Source organism: Salvelinus alpinus, chromosome 15 (assembly GCF_045679555.1).
Source record: "Salvelinus alpinus chromosome 15, SLU_Salpinus.1, whole genome shotgun sequence".
NCBI classification, from domain to species: domain Eukaryota; kingdom Metazoa; phylum Chordata; class Actinopteri; order Salmoniformes; family Salmonidae; genus Salvelinus; species Salvelinus alpinus.
This window is the reverse complement of record NC_092100.1, coordinates 14,304,368-14,321,448: the sequence shown is the minus strand read 5'-3', so window position 1 is coordinate 14,321,448 and position 17,081 is coordinate 14,304,368. Positions and strand designations below refer to the sequence as shown.

General features: G+C 43.6%; 1 protein-coding gene across 3 annotated transcripts in view; it reads left to right on the top strand.

Moving 5' to 3' along the window:
* Nucleotides 1–5,625: 5,625 nt before the first annotated feature.
* Nucleotides 5,626–17,081, top strand: part of LOC139540443 (FYVE and coiled-coil domain-containing protein 1-like) — a 43,230-nt gene continuing 31,774 nt past the window's right edge. Inside the window, exons 1-5 of one of the 3 annotated variants that reach the window (XM_071344267.1) lie at nt 5,626–5,696; nt 13,741–13,832; nt 14,310–14,413; nt 16,184–16,290; nt 16,618–16,743. In XM_071344267.1, coding sequence (XP_071200368.1) covers nt 14,359–14,413; nt 16,184–16,290; nt 16,618–16,743 — 288 coding nt within the window. In that variant the 5' untranslated portion in view covers nt 5,626–5,696; nt 13,741–13,832; nt 14,310–14,358. The remainder of the gene's footprint in view (nt 5,697–13,740; nt 13,833–14,309; nt 14,414–16,183; nt 16,291–16,617; nt 16,744–17,081) is intronic. The other 2 variants (XM_071344266.1, XM_071344268.1) reach the window with 2 other exon arrangements.

Below are 17,081 nucleotides of genomic sequence, written 5' to 3'. Positions count from 1 at the left end.
CTGTCCGCTCTCTCTTTATAATGCACTGTCGGCTTTCTCAAGTTGATGCGCAAGAGACCAAACCCCACAGATCAAGCGCTCAGATCATGTTCGAGTCTTGGATTGGACAGTGAAACGCACACCCTCGCACCTGCAGGCGACGTGCAGATGTTTCATTTCTCCCTCATCTGAAACCAGAGCAAATTCCTACTGTTTATGTGTCCAGATTAAAACGTAGGACGTCCCTCATTATAAACAAACAGTCGGTTAAATTAACAGTTAATGGTTAATGCATCATTTTTTTTTTTATTAGAAGCGATTCATAGATGAAACAACAATGTCATTGAACCAATGGACTGGCCAGAGATCAGGGCATTAATCAGCAAAGAGGCAGTGCAGGCTGATTAGTATTTTGGACAACCAAATTGAAGTCAAAATTATTGATGAAATCTAAGTGTGTCAGCTGCAGTGGCGATTTTAGCCTGTAAATCTTGGTGGGGGTGGGGGGTGGGGGGGGGGGGCACTACAGCAAAGCCACTACACAACACTAAACAATATATTAATTGCAGTATAACGGTGACAAACGGTGCCCACAAACTGTTAGGGCATAAATAAATCTTTCCCAATAGCAGAGTCCCAACAGCAAGCCCAACACCCTACCACTGCTACACCTGGCTATCAGCAGAGCCTTGTCTGGCAGCAAAACAGGTCATTCAGCCTCATTTACTGCCTTAAAAAAAACATAGCTGATATGGGTGACTTGCTTAAACAAATGTGTTTTCTACAAACTATGGCATAATGGGGCGACAAGTGGATAAGAGGCAATCAGTAATTTCGATTAAGACATTCATGTGCGAGCTAGGACGGACGTAGTCAATAACTATGTACAGAGACAGAATTCAGAACACGGGCGTTCTTACAGTGTTCTCCCTGTACACCAAGTCAGAACCGTAGGATAAATAAAGGGTGCATATAAGCAGTCAATGAAAGCTCTTACAATATTTGATGATTACATTTCTCAAAAACAGGTAATAGGCTACATTAGCACACCAAGTCAGAAGAGTAGTCAAAATTAAGAGGTGAATATAGACCAAATGATTAGGGTGAGGCACATGGGCTACTAACAGCTTACTACACAGCATACACTTAGTATTATTTTATTAGCTATAGCATACATATCTCCCTGGCATATTACATCATTTATGCAGCAGCATACAAGACAGTTTTGGACACCTTGTTGTGCTGTGTTTACTTGAACAGGAAGGTGACACGGCGGTCCTTCGTGGGCAAATTTTGTAATCAAACTTTGTCATCAAAGTCTGACATTCTCTGGATTTATGGGGCTTTCAAGGCAACTGGGAACTCAAGAAAAAAAAGGTTAAATCATGATGACGTCAGTGATCTTCAGATCGTAACTCTAGAAAGAGGCCTGAGTTCCCGAATTTACAATTCCGAGTTGGATGAAAGTTCAAAACGTATTTTCCGAGTCGTAGCTCATTTTTCCCGAGTTCCCAGTTGTCTTGAACTCACTTAAGTCAGATTTTGCAGTTCCAAGGTAAGTTGTTTTGAGCACAGCACAAATCATGCTTCATTGATAGCATGTGCAATGTTGAATGTTTATAATTCTAAACTATGAAAAGAGACCCTTAATCTTAGACTTGGTACCACACAGCCACTCCACTGAATAGCAGGCTAATGATTGCTTTGCAATGCTTGCAGTTAGTCACTGATTCATTCCAAACCACTCATTGTTGAATTTGCGATTTCCAACTTGTTGTGTAATGTTTATGTCCAATGGCCGTTGAGCATCGATACGTTTTATCTATAATTTCTCTTCATTATTTCTCTTCATATGACAAGGATTTAAAAGGATTTGCCAGTAGATTGTCAACTTGATTCATGATGATGACTGCTAGCTAAGATTTTGAAAGTATGATATTGACAGTCCAATCAAAGATACTGTAGATATAGCGTGATTTGACGTAATATTATCTGTGGCCAATGACCTTGAGCCTTCTTGGATGGGCACTTCTAATGTAACTCTATGACAGCACCCAAGGGGCTAGACTTTGAGGTCTACCCTTAGGCGCTCTGTATTTTCTGCTGGCTTGCCCCACCACCACAGAAAGCAGTGAGCTATGCTGAAACACCTGCATTTTGGAGCTGCCTTACTCAAGAAAACAAAAATATGCACATGCTGCCATAGTGAACAGCGACATCCTGAGAGAAATGTATCAGTTTCTAACAGACGACAAGAGGTCAGCAAACGATGATGAACAGGGCCTACTTGATGAGAGAGTATCCTTATTCCTCCTTGATGGTGATGACCCAGACCTGATCATGGATTTAAGGAAGCTGAATGGCAAACCACAATCCTCATTCCAGCCCTTTTGGGATGAAGTACAGAAGTATTTTAACGAATACACAGCTTAGGTCAACGATCACAGACATAGGGAATACTTGTACTTACCTTTTGCTATATCAGTTGAGGACTTGCGTGACACAGTGGAAAAGTGGCTTCCACCAGAAACTAAAATCCCATCAATACAGTGGCTAAGGAATCACTGGCCACTTTAAGGAAATTAAACACTAGCCACTTTAATAATGTCTCCATGTCTTGCATTACTCATCTCATATGTGTAAACTGTACTCTATACTATTCTACGATATCTTAGTCACTTTAATTGTTTGTAAATATTGTATTACCCATCTCATATGTATGTACTGTCCTCTATATTATGCCACTGTATCTTAGTCCAATGCCACTCTGACATATATGTATATCTATTCTTAATCCATTCCTTACTTAGATTTACGTGTATTTTGGGTATATGTTGTGAAACTGTTAGATATTACTGCACTGTCGGAGCTAGAAGCGCAAGCATTTCGTTACACCCGCAATAACATCTGCTAAATACATGTATGTGACCAATAAAATGTTATTTGAGATGGCAGTTTACACCCAAGAATCCATGGTCCAGACGGCATCCCCAGCCGCGTCCTCAGACCATGTGCAGACTAGCTGACTGGAGTGTTTACGGACATATTCAATCAATCCTTATCCCAGTCTGCTGTTCCCACATGCTTCAAGAGGGCCACCATTGTTCCTGTTCCCAAGAAAGCGAAGGTAACTGAGCTAAATGACTATCGCCCCGTAGCACTCACTTCCGTCATCATGAAGTGCTTTGAGAGACTAGTCAAGGACCATATCACCTCCACCATATCTGACACTCCAATTTAGACCCACTCCAATTTGCTTACCGCCCCAATAGGTCCACAGACGACGCAATCGCAATCACACTGCACACTGCCCTAACCCATCTGGACAAGAGGAATACCTATGTAAGAATGCTGTTCATCGACTACAGCTCAGCATTTAACACCATAGTACCTTCCAAACTCGTCATTAAGCTCGAGACCCTGGGTCTCGACCCCGCCCTGTGCAATTGGGTCCTGGACTTCCTGACGGGCCGCCTCCAGGTGGTGAGGGTAGGTAACAACATCTCCACCCCGCTGATCCTCAACACTGGGGCCCCACAAGGGTGCGTTCTCAGCCCTCTCCTGTACTCCCTGTTCACCCATGACTGCGTGGCCATGCACGCCTCCAACTCAATCATCAAGTTTGCAGACGACGCTACAGTGGTAGGTTGATTACCAACAACGACGAGACAACCTACAGGGAGGAGGTGAGGGCCCTCGGAGTGTGGTGTCAGGAAAATAACCTCACACTCAATGTCAACAAAACAAAGGAGATGATCGTGGACTTCAGGAAACAGCAGAGGGAGCAGCCCCCTATCCACATCAACGGGACAGTAGTGGAGAAGGTGGAAAGTTTTAAGTTCCTCGGCGTACACATCACGGACAAACTGAAATGGTTCACCCACACAGACAGCGTGGTGAAGATGGAGCAGCAGCGCCTCTTCAACCTCAGGAGGCTGAAGAAATTTGGCTTGTCACCAAAAAACACACATCCTGTCGGGCTGCATCACCGCCTGGTACGGCAACTGCTCTGCCCACAACCGTAAGGCTCTCCAGAGGGTAGTAAGGTCTGCACAACGCATCACCGGGGGCAAACTACCTGCCCTCCAGGACACCTACACCACCCGATGTCACAGGAAGGCCAAAAAGATCATCAAGGACATCAACCACCTGAGCCACTGCCTGTTCATCCCGCTATCATCCAGAAGGCGAGGTCAGTACAGGTGCATCAAAGCGGGGACCTGAGAGACTGAAAAACAGCTTCTATCTCAAGGCCATCAGACTGTTAAACAGCCATCACTAACATTGAGTGGCTGCTACGAACATCTCTAGCCACTTTAATAATGAAACATGTATGTAATAATTATATCACTTGCCACTTTAAACAATGCCACTTTATATAATGTTTACATACCCTACATTACTCATCTCATATGAATATACTGTATATACTGCAGCTTGCCTATGCAGGTAGTTGTTGTGAAATTGTTAGGTTAGATTTGTAACGGCTGTTGGAAGGAGAGGACCAAGGTGCAACGTGGTACGTGTCCATATTTATTAAATGAACACTGAAATAACAAAAATAACGACCGAAACAGTTCTGGCTGGTGCAGACACACAACAGAAAACAACTACCCACAAACACCAGGTGGGAAAAGGGTACCTAAGTATGGTTCTCAATCAGAGACAACGATAGACAGCTCCCTCTGATTGGGAACCATACCAGGCCAAACACATAGAAAAGAAAACATAGAATGAAAACATAGAATGCCCACCCCAACTCACGCCCCGACCAAACCAAAATAGAGACATAAAAAATGAACTAAGGTCAGGGCGTGACAAGATTACTTGTTAGATATTACTACATGGTCAGAACTAGAAGCACAAGCATTTCGCTACACTCGCATTCACATCTGCTAACCATGTGTATGTGACAAATACATTTTGATTTGATAGTAAACAAATTTGTTCACAACATTGTAGAAAAATAAGCTTTTTGTGCATATGGAACATTTCTGGGATCTTTTATTTTCAGCTCATGAAACATGGGACCAACACTTTACATGTTGCGTTTATATTTTTTGTTCAGTATAAATGGAGTGTCTCGGATTTACCTATAGAATACGAAATGCTCTGAGACCAGGTTTCAACCCACTTCGTGGTCATATTTTCACGGGCAGATGTTGGGTAGAAGTAAACACTTTCTCTTCACCTGTGCAGCTCTGGCTAAAAGCCTATTTTCTTACAAATCATGCCCGAGTGGGGTGTGGTAGTCCTGAGAAATAAACCAGTCCTACATTAATCACCCCACACGATTTTACTATTTACCTTGTAATACTCTACAACCAAACTATACATACCGAGTCCTCTGCCCTTGGGTCGTCACTAATTACCCCAGCCACAAAGTCATACACACCGCCTATTTCTACAATTTATCTTTTTAAAATCTGATTTTAAACCTATCCCTAACAGCAAACCTTAACCTTAACCACACTGCTAAGTTTATGTCTAACAGTAACTTTAAATGAATACCAAAAAGCTAAAAAAAATAACGATAGGCCTATAGCCAATTTTTACTTTGTGGCTGTGGTAACTAGTGGAAACCCTGCCCTTGTCCTCATTCTCGTATTGTAAGTGGATGACCTACTTGTCAATCCAGTTATTGTTGCCGCCCCATACATAGCAAGATTGTGTGTGGATGTAAACTATCTGGATTTTCATGGATCACGCAGTTTAACGTACGTTTAAGTAGTTTTCTTTCTTAAATGATCAATGTCTATTTGTTTATATGAATATAAATGTGTTTTATGTACATTCACTTAGAATGAAATAACTGATTTAGGGCTATATACATGCCAAGGACAGACTGTCACTGGATATAGTCAGATAATAACAACATTATTGGCTATGTGGACATACCAGCCCATTTACAGACCATTTTATTTAGGGTTTTAGTCAAATGTGTTGTGCAACATAATGTAGTCTACAGTCAAATGTTTTGACAATTAGTGTTTTAATTTGAATAGCTGTTAAGAATTAAGTACAGTCTATATTTTTTGTAACGTTTGGACAGCTTGTTCTTTTTAAATACAAACCATAATAAGTCCGCTCCCAGTTTTTATCGGTTCCCCTTATCCAACAATTAGAAAACGATACAACAATGTAGGAATAGTTTCACTTAGTTTACAGTTCCTCCCCACTTCCTCTTTTGGCAACATCGCGGTCTGAGTGGAGCTTTGTTAGTCTCTCGCGTATTACAATCGATCGATAGATTTTCTCATGAATGAAACTCTGTTGTGTGCGAACATAATCAACTTTAAGCGACAAGTAAAATGTTTAAAGGACTAGTGCACAATGTTTTCGCCTTCCGGGGATTGATAGTTAGACATTACCCTGTTCTTACGCAACAGTTTTCAATGATCGCATTCTTGTTGCAGCCACAATACAGTCTGTTCCACTCAGAGGATACAACTATGCAATATACAGTTGAAGTCGGAAGTTTACATACACCTTAGCCAAATACATTTAAACTGAGTTTTTCACAATTCCTGACATTTAATCCTAGTAAAAATTCCCTGTCTTAGGTCAGTTAGGATCATCACTTTATTTTAAGAATGTGAAATGTCAGAATAATAGTAGAGATAATTATTTCTTTCAGCTTTTATTTCTTTCATCACCTTCCCAGTGGGTCAAAAGTTTACATACACTCAATTATTATTTGGTGGCATTCCCTTTAAATTGTTTAACTTGGGTCAAATGTTTAGGGCAGCCTTCTGCAAGCTTCCCACAATAATTTGGGTGAATTTTGGCCAATTCCTCCTGACAGAGCTGGTGTAACTTTTTCAGTTCTGCCCACAAATGTTCTACAGGATTGAGGTCAGGGCTTTGTGATGGCCACTCCAATACCTTGACTTCGTTGTCCTTAAGCCATTTTGCCACAACTTTGGAAGTATGCTTGGGGTCATTGTCCATTTGGAAGACTCATTTGCGACCAAGCTTTAACTTCCTGACTGATGTCTTGAGATGTTGCTTCAATATATCCACATCATTTTCCTGCCTCATGATGCCATCTATTTTGTGAAGTGCACCAGTCCCTCCTGCAGCAAAGCACCCCCACAACATGATGCTGCCACCCCCGTGCTTCACGTTTGGCATGGTGTTCTTCGACTTGCAAGCCTCCCCTTTTTCCTCCAAACATAACGATGGTCATTATTGCCAAACAGTTTTATTTTTGTTTCATCAGACCAGAGGACATTTCTCCAAAAAGTATGATCTTTGTCCCCATGTGCAGTTGCAAACCGTAGTCTGGCTTTTTTATGGCGGTTTTGGAGTAGTGGCTTCTTCCTTACTGAGCGGCCTTTCAGGTTATGTCGATATAGGACTCGTTTTACTGTGGATATAAAAACTTTTGTACCTGTTTCCTCCAGCATCTTCACAAGGTCCTTTGCTGTTGTTCTGGGATTGATTTGCACTTTTCGCACCAAAGTACATTCATCTCTAGGAGACAGAACGCGTCTCCTTCCTTGGCGGTATGACGGCTGTGTGGTCCAATGGTGTTTATACTTGCGTGCTATTGATTGTACAGATGAACGTGGTTCCTTCAGGCGTTTGGAAATTGCTCCCAAGGATGAACCAGATTTGTGGAGTTCTACAATTATTTGTAGACTGGCTGATTTTCTTGGTTGATTTCTTTTGATTTTCCCACGATGTCAAGCAAAGAAGCACTGAGTTTGAAGGTAGGCCTTGAAATACATCAACAGGTACACCTCCAATTGACTCAAATGATGTCAATTAGCCTATCAGAAACTTCTAAAGCCATGACATCATTTTCTGAAATTTTCCAAGCTGTTTCAAGGCACAGACAACTTAGTGTAATTAAACTTCTGACCCACTGGAATTGTGATACAGTGAATTATAAGTGAAATAATCTGTCTGTAAACAATTGTTAGAAAATTACTTGTGTCATGCACAAAGTAGATGTCCTAACCGTTAACAAGACATTTTTGTAGTGGTTGTAAAACGAGTTTTAATGACTCCAACCTAAGTGTATGTAAACTTCCGACTTCAACTGTATGTAATACAGTGCACATTTGCACCCATCATGTTAAACTACGTTACTAGGCTAAGATAGATAGAGAGAGAAAGAATGTTGATAAATAAGAAAGGAAGAACCAAAATAAAAGACAGTCACAGCTGAATTAAGAATACGGTATTTTAGAATTTGCAGTATGCCTAACGGTCGGCCTGCATATTTTATAGACATATTTGCCTTTGTAGCCTGAGTGCCAACCTAATAATATCCACTTCACCTATCGTAGATAAGACTAAGCAAAACTCTCAGTACAGTAAATGATAGGTGTGGAGGTGAGGCAATGGATGCTGTGGTAAATGGAAAAATCTCTATGTAACCTAACATGCTGACCACACCACCTGCGTTGCCTGAAAGAACGTTGCAAAATAAATGTACACATACATGTTATTCAATAATTTCATCCAAATCGCTCGCACGCGTCAACGGGTGTCTGAGTAGCCAGGCGCTAAAATAGAATTTGGCAAGTCCAGTTGGTGGTGGTAATGCACCTTAAAGTTGGTTGCCAACTGCCATATAAAGTCCACAGAAGAAGAAGACTGAAGGAGGAGAGATTACTAGAAACTAACTAGGTTTCACCTTTTATCTCAAAATGGGTCAAAATTCTACAAAGTTCCAGAAAAAAAGGACCTTGTGCATTTCAGGTAAAATAACAACCCAATGTTTATATCCCAGGACATATTAGCTAGCAACAGCAAGCTAGCTAGCTAAATGTCCATGAATGTTTCATGGGTTTCGACCTGTCCCCAAATTAATATAGTTGGTTCAGAGTTTGTTTTGATATTTCAATCTGCGTGTCTAGATCGCGTTTGGTGTGGATGGACAAAATCAACATGTGTGTGATGGTGCACGTGGACGCATGCACGTGCCCAGTTTAGTCAGCATGTAACGTAGCAGGCATAACAGAAATGCCTGAGCAGAGTTTCATTTTTTATGGCCCTGTCGGGGAAAGTTCTCTTCTGCACTGGAGAACCAATCCAGTAAATGTGGAGGAGGAGTTACATGCTGACTACACTGGGCACGTCCGTGTGCGCCATCGCGCACATGTTGATTTTGTCCATCCACACAGGATGAGATCAGGACATGCAGGTTGAAATATCTAAAATAACTCTGAACCAACTATATTCATTTGGGGACAGGTAGAAACACATGAGACATTCATGGACATTTAGATAGCTAGCTTGCTGTTGCCAGCTAATTTGTCCTGTGATATAAACATTGGGTTGTTATTTTACCTGCCCCAATGCATAGTGCCAACTGTAAAGTTTGGTGGATGAGGAATAATGGCCTGGGGCTGTTTTTCATGGTTCAGGCTAGGCCCCTTAGTTCCAGTGAAGGGAAATCTTAACGCTACAGCATACAATGACATTCTAGACTATTCTATGCTTCCAACTTTGTGGCAACAGTTTGGGGAAGGCCCTTTCCTCTTTCAACATAACAATGTAATAGTTTTTTATTTATTTAACCATTATTTAACTAGGCAAGTTAGTTAAGAACAAATTCTCATTTGCAATGATGGCCTACCAGGGAACAGTGGGTTAACTGCCTTGTTCAGGGGTTGAACGACAGATTTTTACCTTGTCAGCTCAGGGATTTGATCCAGCAACCTTTCGTTTACTGGCCCACGCTCTAACCACTAGGCTACCTGTCACCCCAATGCCCCCGTGCAATGCCCCCGTGCAATGCCCTCGTGCAGTGCCCCCGTGCAGTGCCCCCGTGCACAAAGTGAGGTCTATACAGAAATGGTTTGTCGAAATTGGTGTGGAAGAACTTGACTGACCTGCACAGAGCCCTGACCTCAATCCCATCAAACACCTTTGGGATGAATTGGAACACCGACTGCTAGCCAGGCCTAATCGCCCAACATCAGTGCCCTACCTCACTAATGGTCTTGTGGCTGAATGGAAGCAAGTCCCCGCAGCAATGTTCCAACATCTAGTGGAAAGCCTTCCCAGAGGAGTGGCTGTTTATAGCAGCAAAGGGGGGCACAACTCCATATTAATGCCCATGATTTTGGAATGAGATGTTCGACGAGTAGGTGACATACTTTTGGCCATGTAATGTATGTGTACATTTATTTTGCCACGCTCGCGCACGCAACGCAGCTGGTGTGGTCAGTATGTTAAGGTGGCGTGTTGCCTGGTGTCGCCTTGTTAATACAGCGTTTCTAAAAACCAGAGGCGGGACTTGCGAAACAGACTAAGCAGACCAGGCCGGGGTTTGGAGTTTGAGAAGTCAATGAGAGAAGTGAAAAATTCTTCCTTAGTTAATTTTCTTGAAATCTAAAGGCACGACCTAGATTTGAGCCAATGTCTTAACTAGTTGAACATCTTAATACTCCAACCTCGTGAAAGTGACAAACTGACACTCTTTCATTTTTGTCCAAAACAACTTTATATCGAAGAAGTGCTTTTGATTTGACGGCCTGCACATGCGCGGTTCAGTGTGAGATGACCATTAAACCCGCTGACGTGTTTCTGACGTGTTTCTACGCATGAGCTTAGCTAGCCAACGTCGTCATGACGTTCACCTACAAGTGTGATCAGGGATTTCTACTGGAGAAGCAGTTTCTGCCTATCTTCATACTGTACAAATCAAATCAAATCAAATCAAATCAAATTTTATTAGTCACATACACATGGTTAGCAGATGTTAATGCGAGTGTAGCGAAATGCTTGTGCTTCTAGTTCCGACAATGCAGTAATAACCAACAGTAATCTAACCTAACAATTCCACACTACTACCTTACACACACACACAAGTGTAAGGGATAAAGAATATGTACATAAAGATATATGGATGAGTGGTGGTACAGAACGGCATGGCAGATGCAGTAGATGGTATAGAGTACGGTATATACATATGAGATGAGTACTGTAGGGTATGTAAACATAAAGTGGCATAGTTTAAAGTGGCTAGTGGTACATGTATTGCATAAAGATGGCAAGATGCAGTAGATGATATAGAGTACAGTATATATACATATGAGATGGGTAATGTAGGGTATGTAAACATTGTATTAAGTGGCATTGCTTAAAGTGGCTAGTGGTACATTTTTACATAATTTCCATCAATTCCCATTTTTAAAGTGGCTGGAGTTGAGTCAGTATGTTGGCAGCGGCCGCTAAATGTTAGTGGTGGCTGTTTAACAGTCTGATGGCCTTGAGATAGAAGCTGTTTTTCAGTCTCTCGGTCCCTGCTTTGATGCACCTGTACTGACCTCGCCTTCTGGATGATAGCGGGGTGAACAGGCAGTGGCTTGGGTGGTTGTTGTCCTTGATGATCTTTATGGCCTTCCTGTGACATCGGGTGGTGTAGGTGTCCTGGAGGGCAGGTAGTTTGCCCCTGGTGATGCGTTCTGCAGACCTCACTACCCTCTGGAGAGCCTTACGGTTGTGGGCGGAGCAGTTGCCGTACCAGGCGGTGATACAGCCCGACAGGATGCTCTCGATTGTGCATCTGTAGAAGTTTGTGAGTGCTTTTGGTGACAAGCCGAATTTCTTCAGCCTCCTGAGGTTGAAGAGGCGCTGCTGCGCCTTCTTCACAACGCTGTCTGTGTGGGTGGACCAGTTCAGTTTGTCCGTGATGTGTACACCGAGGAACTTAAAACTTTCCACCTTCTCCACTACTGACCCGTCGATGTGGATAGGGGGGTGCTCCCTCTGCTGTTTCCTGAAGTCCACAATCATCTCCTTTGTTTTGTTGACGTTGAGTATGAGGTTATTTTCCTGACACCACACTCCGAGGGCCCTCACCTCCTCCCTGTAGGCCGTCTCGTCGTTGTTGGTGATCAAGCCTACCACTGTAGTGTCATCCGCAAACTTGATGATTGAGTTGGAGGCGTGCATGGCCACGCAGTCGTGGGTGAACAGGGAGTACAGGAGAGGGCTCAGAACGCACCCTTGTGGGGCCCCAGTGTTGAGGATCAGCGGGGTGGAGATGTTGTTACCTACCCTCACCACCTGGGGGCGGCCCGTCAGGAAGTCCAGGACCCAGTTGCACAGGGCGGGGTCGAGACCCAGGGTCTCGAGCTTGATGACGAGTTTGGAGGGTACTATGGTGTTAAATGCTGAGCTGTAATCGATGAACAGCATTCTCACATGGGTATTCCTCTTGTCCAGATGGGTTAGGGCAGTGTGCAGTGTGGTTGCGATTGCGTCGTCTGTGGACCTATTGGGTCGGTAAGCAAATTGGAGTGGGTCTAGGGTGTCCGGTAGGGTGGAGGTGATATGGTCCTTGACTAGTCTCTCAAAGCACTTCATGATGACGGAAGTGAGTGCTACGGGGCGGTAGTCGTTTAGCTCAGTTACCTTAGCTTTCTTGGGAACAGGAACAATGGTGGCCCTCTTGAAGCATGTGGGAACAGCAGACTGGGATAAGGATTGATTGAATATGTCCGTAAACACACCAGCCAGCTGGTCTGCGCATGCTCTGAGGACGCGGCTGGGAATGCCGTCTGGGCCTGCAGCCTTGCGAGGGTTAACACGTTTAAATGTTTTACTCACCTCGGCTGCAGTGAAGGAGAGCCCGCAGGTTTTGGTAGGGGGCCGTGTCAGTGGCACTGTATTGTCCTCAAAGCGGGCAAAAAAGTTGTTTAGCCTGTCTGGGAGCAAGACATCCTGGTCCTCGACGGGGCTGGTTTTCTTTTTGTAATCCGTGATTGACTGTAGACCCTGCCACATACCTCTTGTGTCTGAGCTGTTGAATTTCGACTCGATTTTGTCTCTGTACTGAGACTTGGCCTGTTTGATTGCCTTGCGGAGAGAATAGCTACACTGTTTGTATTCGGTCATGCTTCCGGTCACCTTGCCCTGGTTAAAAGCAGTGGTTCGCGCTTTCAGTTTCACGCGAATGCTGCCGTCAATCCACGGTTTCTGGTTTGGGAATGTTTTTATCGTTGCTGTGGGTACGACATCGTCAATGCACTTCCTAATGAACTCGCTCACCGAATCAGCATATTCGTCAATATTGTTGTTGGACGCGATGCGGAACATATTCCAATCTGCGTGATCGAAGCAGTCTTGAAGCGTGGATTCAGATTGGTCGGACCAGCGTTGAACAGACCTGAGCGCGGGAGCTTGTTGTTTGAGTTTTTGTTTGTGCTGGCTGCACCGACTCCGTTAGCGTCCCTTGAGTTAGCCATGTTTCCGTGAAGCAGAGCACGTTGCAATCCCTGATGTCTCTCTGGAATGCTACCCGTGCTCGGATTTCATCAACCTTATTGTCAAGAGACTGGACATTGGCGAGTAGTATGCTAGGGAGTGGAGCGCGATGTGCCCGTCTCCGAAGCCTGACCACGAGACCGCCACGTTTTCCCCTTTTTCGGCGACGCACAGGGTCGCCGGCTGGGATCAGATCCATTGTATTGTGTGGAAGGCAAGACACTGGATCCGTTTCGGGAAAGTCATATTCCTGGTAGGAACGATGATGAGTTGACATTAATCGTATATTCAGTAGTTCCTCCCGACTGTATGTAATGAAACCTAAGATTACCCGGGGTACCGATGTAAGAAATAACACGTAAAAAAACAAAATACTGCATATTTTCCAAGGAACGCGAAGCGAGGCAGCCATCTCTTTCCGGCGCCTGCGCACAATCTTTGTTGTTAACGTCCAAATGTGGTAGTTGTGTCACAGGATCTCTTTCCATTTCCCATGAAAACCAGATGCATCTGTTTGTTCTGACCCCGCAGAGGGTGATCTCCATGCAACCAGACAGCCAAGAACACCATATTCAGAATCCAAGAACACCATATTCAGAATCCAAGAACACCATATTCTAAAAGTGAGATCCCTGTGGAACTCATAGAAAGCTCATCTATTTCTTTCTCAGACTTGTCTTGAGGTAACACTGAGCTCACAGGCTTATGTACCAGTATCAAATATTTCAAATTTTTAGCCACGACGAAGGTAGGTGGAGTTCAAACCACAAGTTGGGAAACACAGCATGGTCTCCAGCGGTGCTTAGAAATGTGTAATGAAAGTGTATGTGTGTGTTTGACTGTATGTGTGTGTTTGCATGCATGTGTGTGTGTGTGTGTGATATAGTGAGTGAATGACAGACAGAATGTGAAAGGGATGTAGTACTGAGATGTTGGGCTGATCCATTTGTAGCCCAGTCGGATTGTCTAACTTGTCTAAATGATCATTATGTAGCTAATAATGGGGGTAGATTTTTGGTCCCAGTCCGCCCACTGCGTGCGTGTGTGTCAGTACATGCTTGTCTTTTGTTCCTGACTGTCCATCTGATTCTCTGATTCAGCAGACTGTTTATCACCCCGTGACCTGGTTGCCATAGAGCCAGTCGGACCATGGCCGGCGGTGTGGGGGAGAGCCAGCTTCAGAGGATTATCAGAGATCTGCATGGTACACTGCCATTGTGTGTTTTTGTGTGCGTGTGACTTCTCGCGTGTCGGTCCCTTTGTAACAACCAGTGCGTGCGGGCCTGTGTGATAGTTACAGGGGTAGACCGCCACTGTCGCCTGACATCGAGAGTCAGAGAGGGAGAGAGAGAAAGACAGAAAGAGAGTAGGATCACAGAGGTAGAGAAAGTGACAGAAGGGTTGGCCTAGATGTAACTGGTTTGGCCTCGGCTTCAAGCCTGACAGCATTTCTTTCCACACATTGGTTGTCCGGTCTCCTCATTGGGACGACATCATGGAGCCGACCCTCTCCCCCAGTCCCCGGGGTGTACCCCCCAGGGTGTGGCTGGGGCGACAGAGAGGCCCTGTCAGCATGCAGCGAGAGAGAGAGGGGGTGCTTAGCCTCAGGGTGCACCCGTCACAGGTGTCTTTCCTGTTTTTACGCTGGATGAGAGGCAAGTGGGTAATTGTACTGAGCTGAGATGTGTGAGGAAGGGGTCGTCTGTGTGGAGTTAGAGGTTGTGGGTAGAGGTTGGGGAGACATGCCTGGGTGGATATACTGGGCTTTTGACTCCATCTGTTTTGACCTGTATATGACCTGGAAACCATTGAAATGTATCCAGGGCACTGTGAGGATATTACATCTGACTGTGTGTACTCTATGTTTGGTGCATTGTAATGGTTTCTAGAAATTTCAGGGTTTCTGTGCCAACCCAAAACGTTCCACAGATACTGTGCCTATTGGCCTAGATCGATTTACGTTTTTTCCCATTTAGTTCAGGAGAAAGAGGCTACCAGGTCAGGGACGATCACAGTAATGTGTTTCTCTCAACAGGTAAAGCTTGTGTAGTAGAAACTCAGTTCCTGTCAGCTGTGTATGAGTGAGGGGAATGCTCGTGTAATGTCGATGTACAGTACCAGTCAAAGGATTGGACACACCTACTCATTCTAGGGTTTTTCTTTATGTTTACTATTTTCTACATTCTACAATAATAGTGTAGACATCAAAACTATGAAATAACACATATGGAATCATGTAGTAACCAAAAAAGTGTTAAACAAATCAAAATATATTTTATATTTGAGATTCTTCAAAGTAGCCACCCTTTGCCTTGATGACAGCTTTGCACACTCTTGGCATTCTCTCAACCAGTTTCATGACAGGTGTGCCTTGTTAAAAGTGAATTTGTGGAATTTCTTTCCTTAATGCATTTGAACCAATCGGTTGTGTTGTGACAAGATAGCGGTGTATACAGAAGATAGCCCTATTTGGTAAAAGACCAAGTCCATATTATGGCAAGAACAGCTGTGCTGCATCAGATGACCTGGCCTCCGCAATCACCCGACCTCAACCCAATTGAGATGGTTTGGGATGAGTTGGACCACAGAGTGAAGGAAAAGCAGCCAACAAGTGCACAGCATATGTGGGAACTCCTTCAGGACTGTTGGAAGCTGGTTGAGAGAATGCCAAGAGTGTGCAAAGCTGTCATTAAGGCAAAGGGTGGCTACTTTGAAGAATCTCAAATATAAAATATATTTTGATATGTGTAACACTTTTTTGGTTGCTACATGATTACATATGTGCTATTTCACCCGGGAGGCCGACACATATGTGCTATTTCATAGCTTTTATGTCTTCACTATTATTCTACAATGTAGAACATAGTAAAAATAGAGAAAAAACATCTGTTTACATCCGTTTGTGTTCTGTGACAGCCTCTGTATTTATCTCGCTCTCTCTCTCTCTCTCTCTTGTCCTCTCTCTGAACCACAGATGCTGTTGCTGAGCTCACTAAAGAGTACAGGGAGAATGGGGAGCCAATCACAGATGATAGTCCCAATCTGCAGAAATTCTCCTACAAACTGGAGTACCTTCTACAGGTGAGTCACTCACTGTTCATAGACAGTGGTATAGTATGAACATTGTTTTCCCTTTCTTTAGGCGGGACCAAGGCCCCAAAGCAACATCCAGGACTGGTTAATGAATCAAAAAATCTATAGAACAATCCGTTTTTTTCCTACCAGACACAGATTAAGCAACATGCTTTTCAGTCCAGGATTAGGTTTAATCTGTGTCCAGGAAATCGCCGCACAGAGTCCAAGTCAAATCAAGTCCAACCTGCTATGCTCACCAACATGGCATTGTTCAGATCTCTGTACAGTAGGTCATATACAATTTGTCGCTAACACGTCATCTACGCTTTTCAGTTTGACCAGAAGGAGAAGACAACATTTCTTGGCACCAGAAAAGACTACTGGGATTATTTCAGCGACTGTCTGGCCAAGATCAAAGGAGCCAACGATGGTATCCGCTTTGTCAAATCCATCCCTGAGGTATTGAGATCAGCACTTTTAAAAGTCAATTTTAAGGATCGTCAACTGTTATTACACAATGTATAGTAGTAATTCATACGTAATGACGTTCTATCTTTAGAGTTCTTTACCACCTTTTTATGGGTCACAGCAAACACCACTGTCACCATTTCTTTGTACCCTCTATCTGAAGTTATGTATACCATTACAGTTTCACCAAATGTTAAATAATGAAGGAACATATTAACTGTATCTACAAATGATCTACCGAATCTACTTTGACGCATATTTCCCTTGTGTGATTTAACGGATAATACTCCTGACAATGCAGCTGTCACGCATTGCATAATTAACATAGA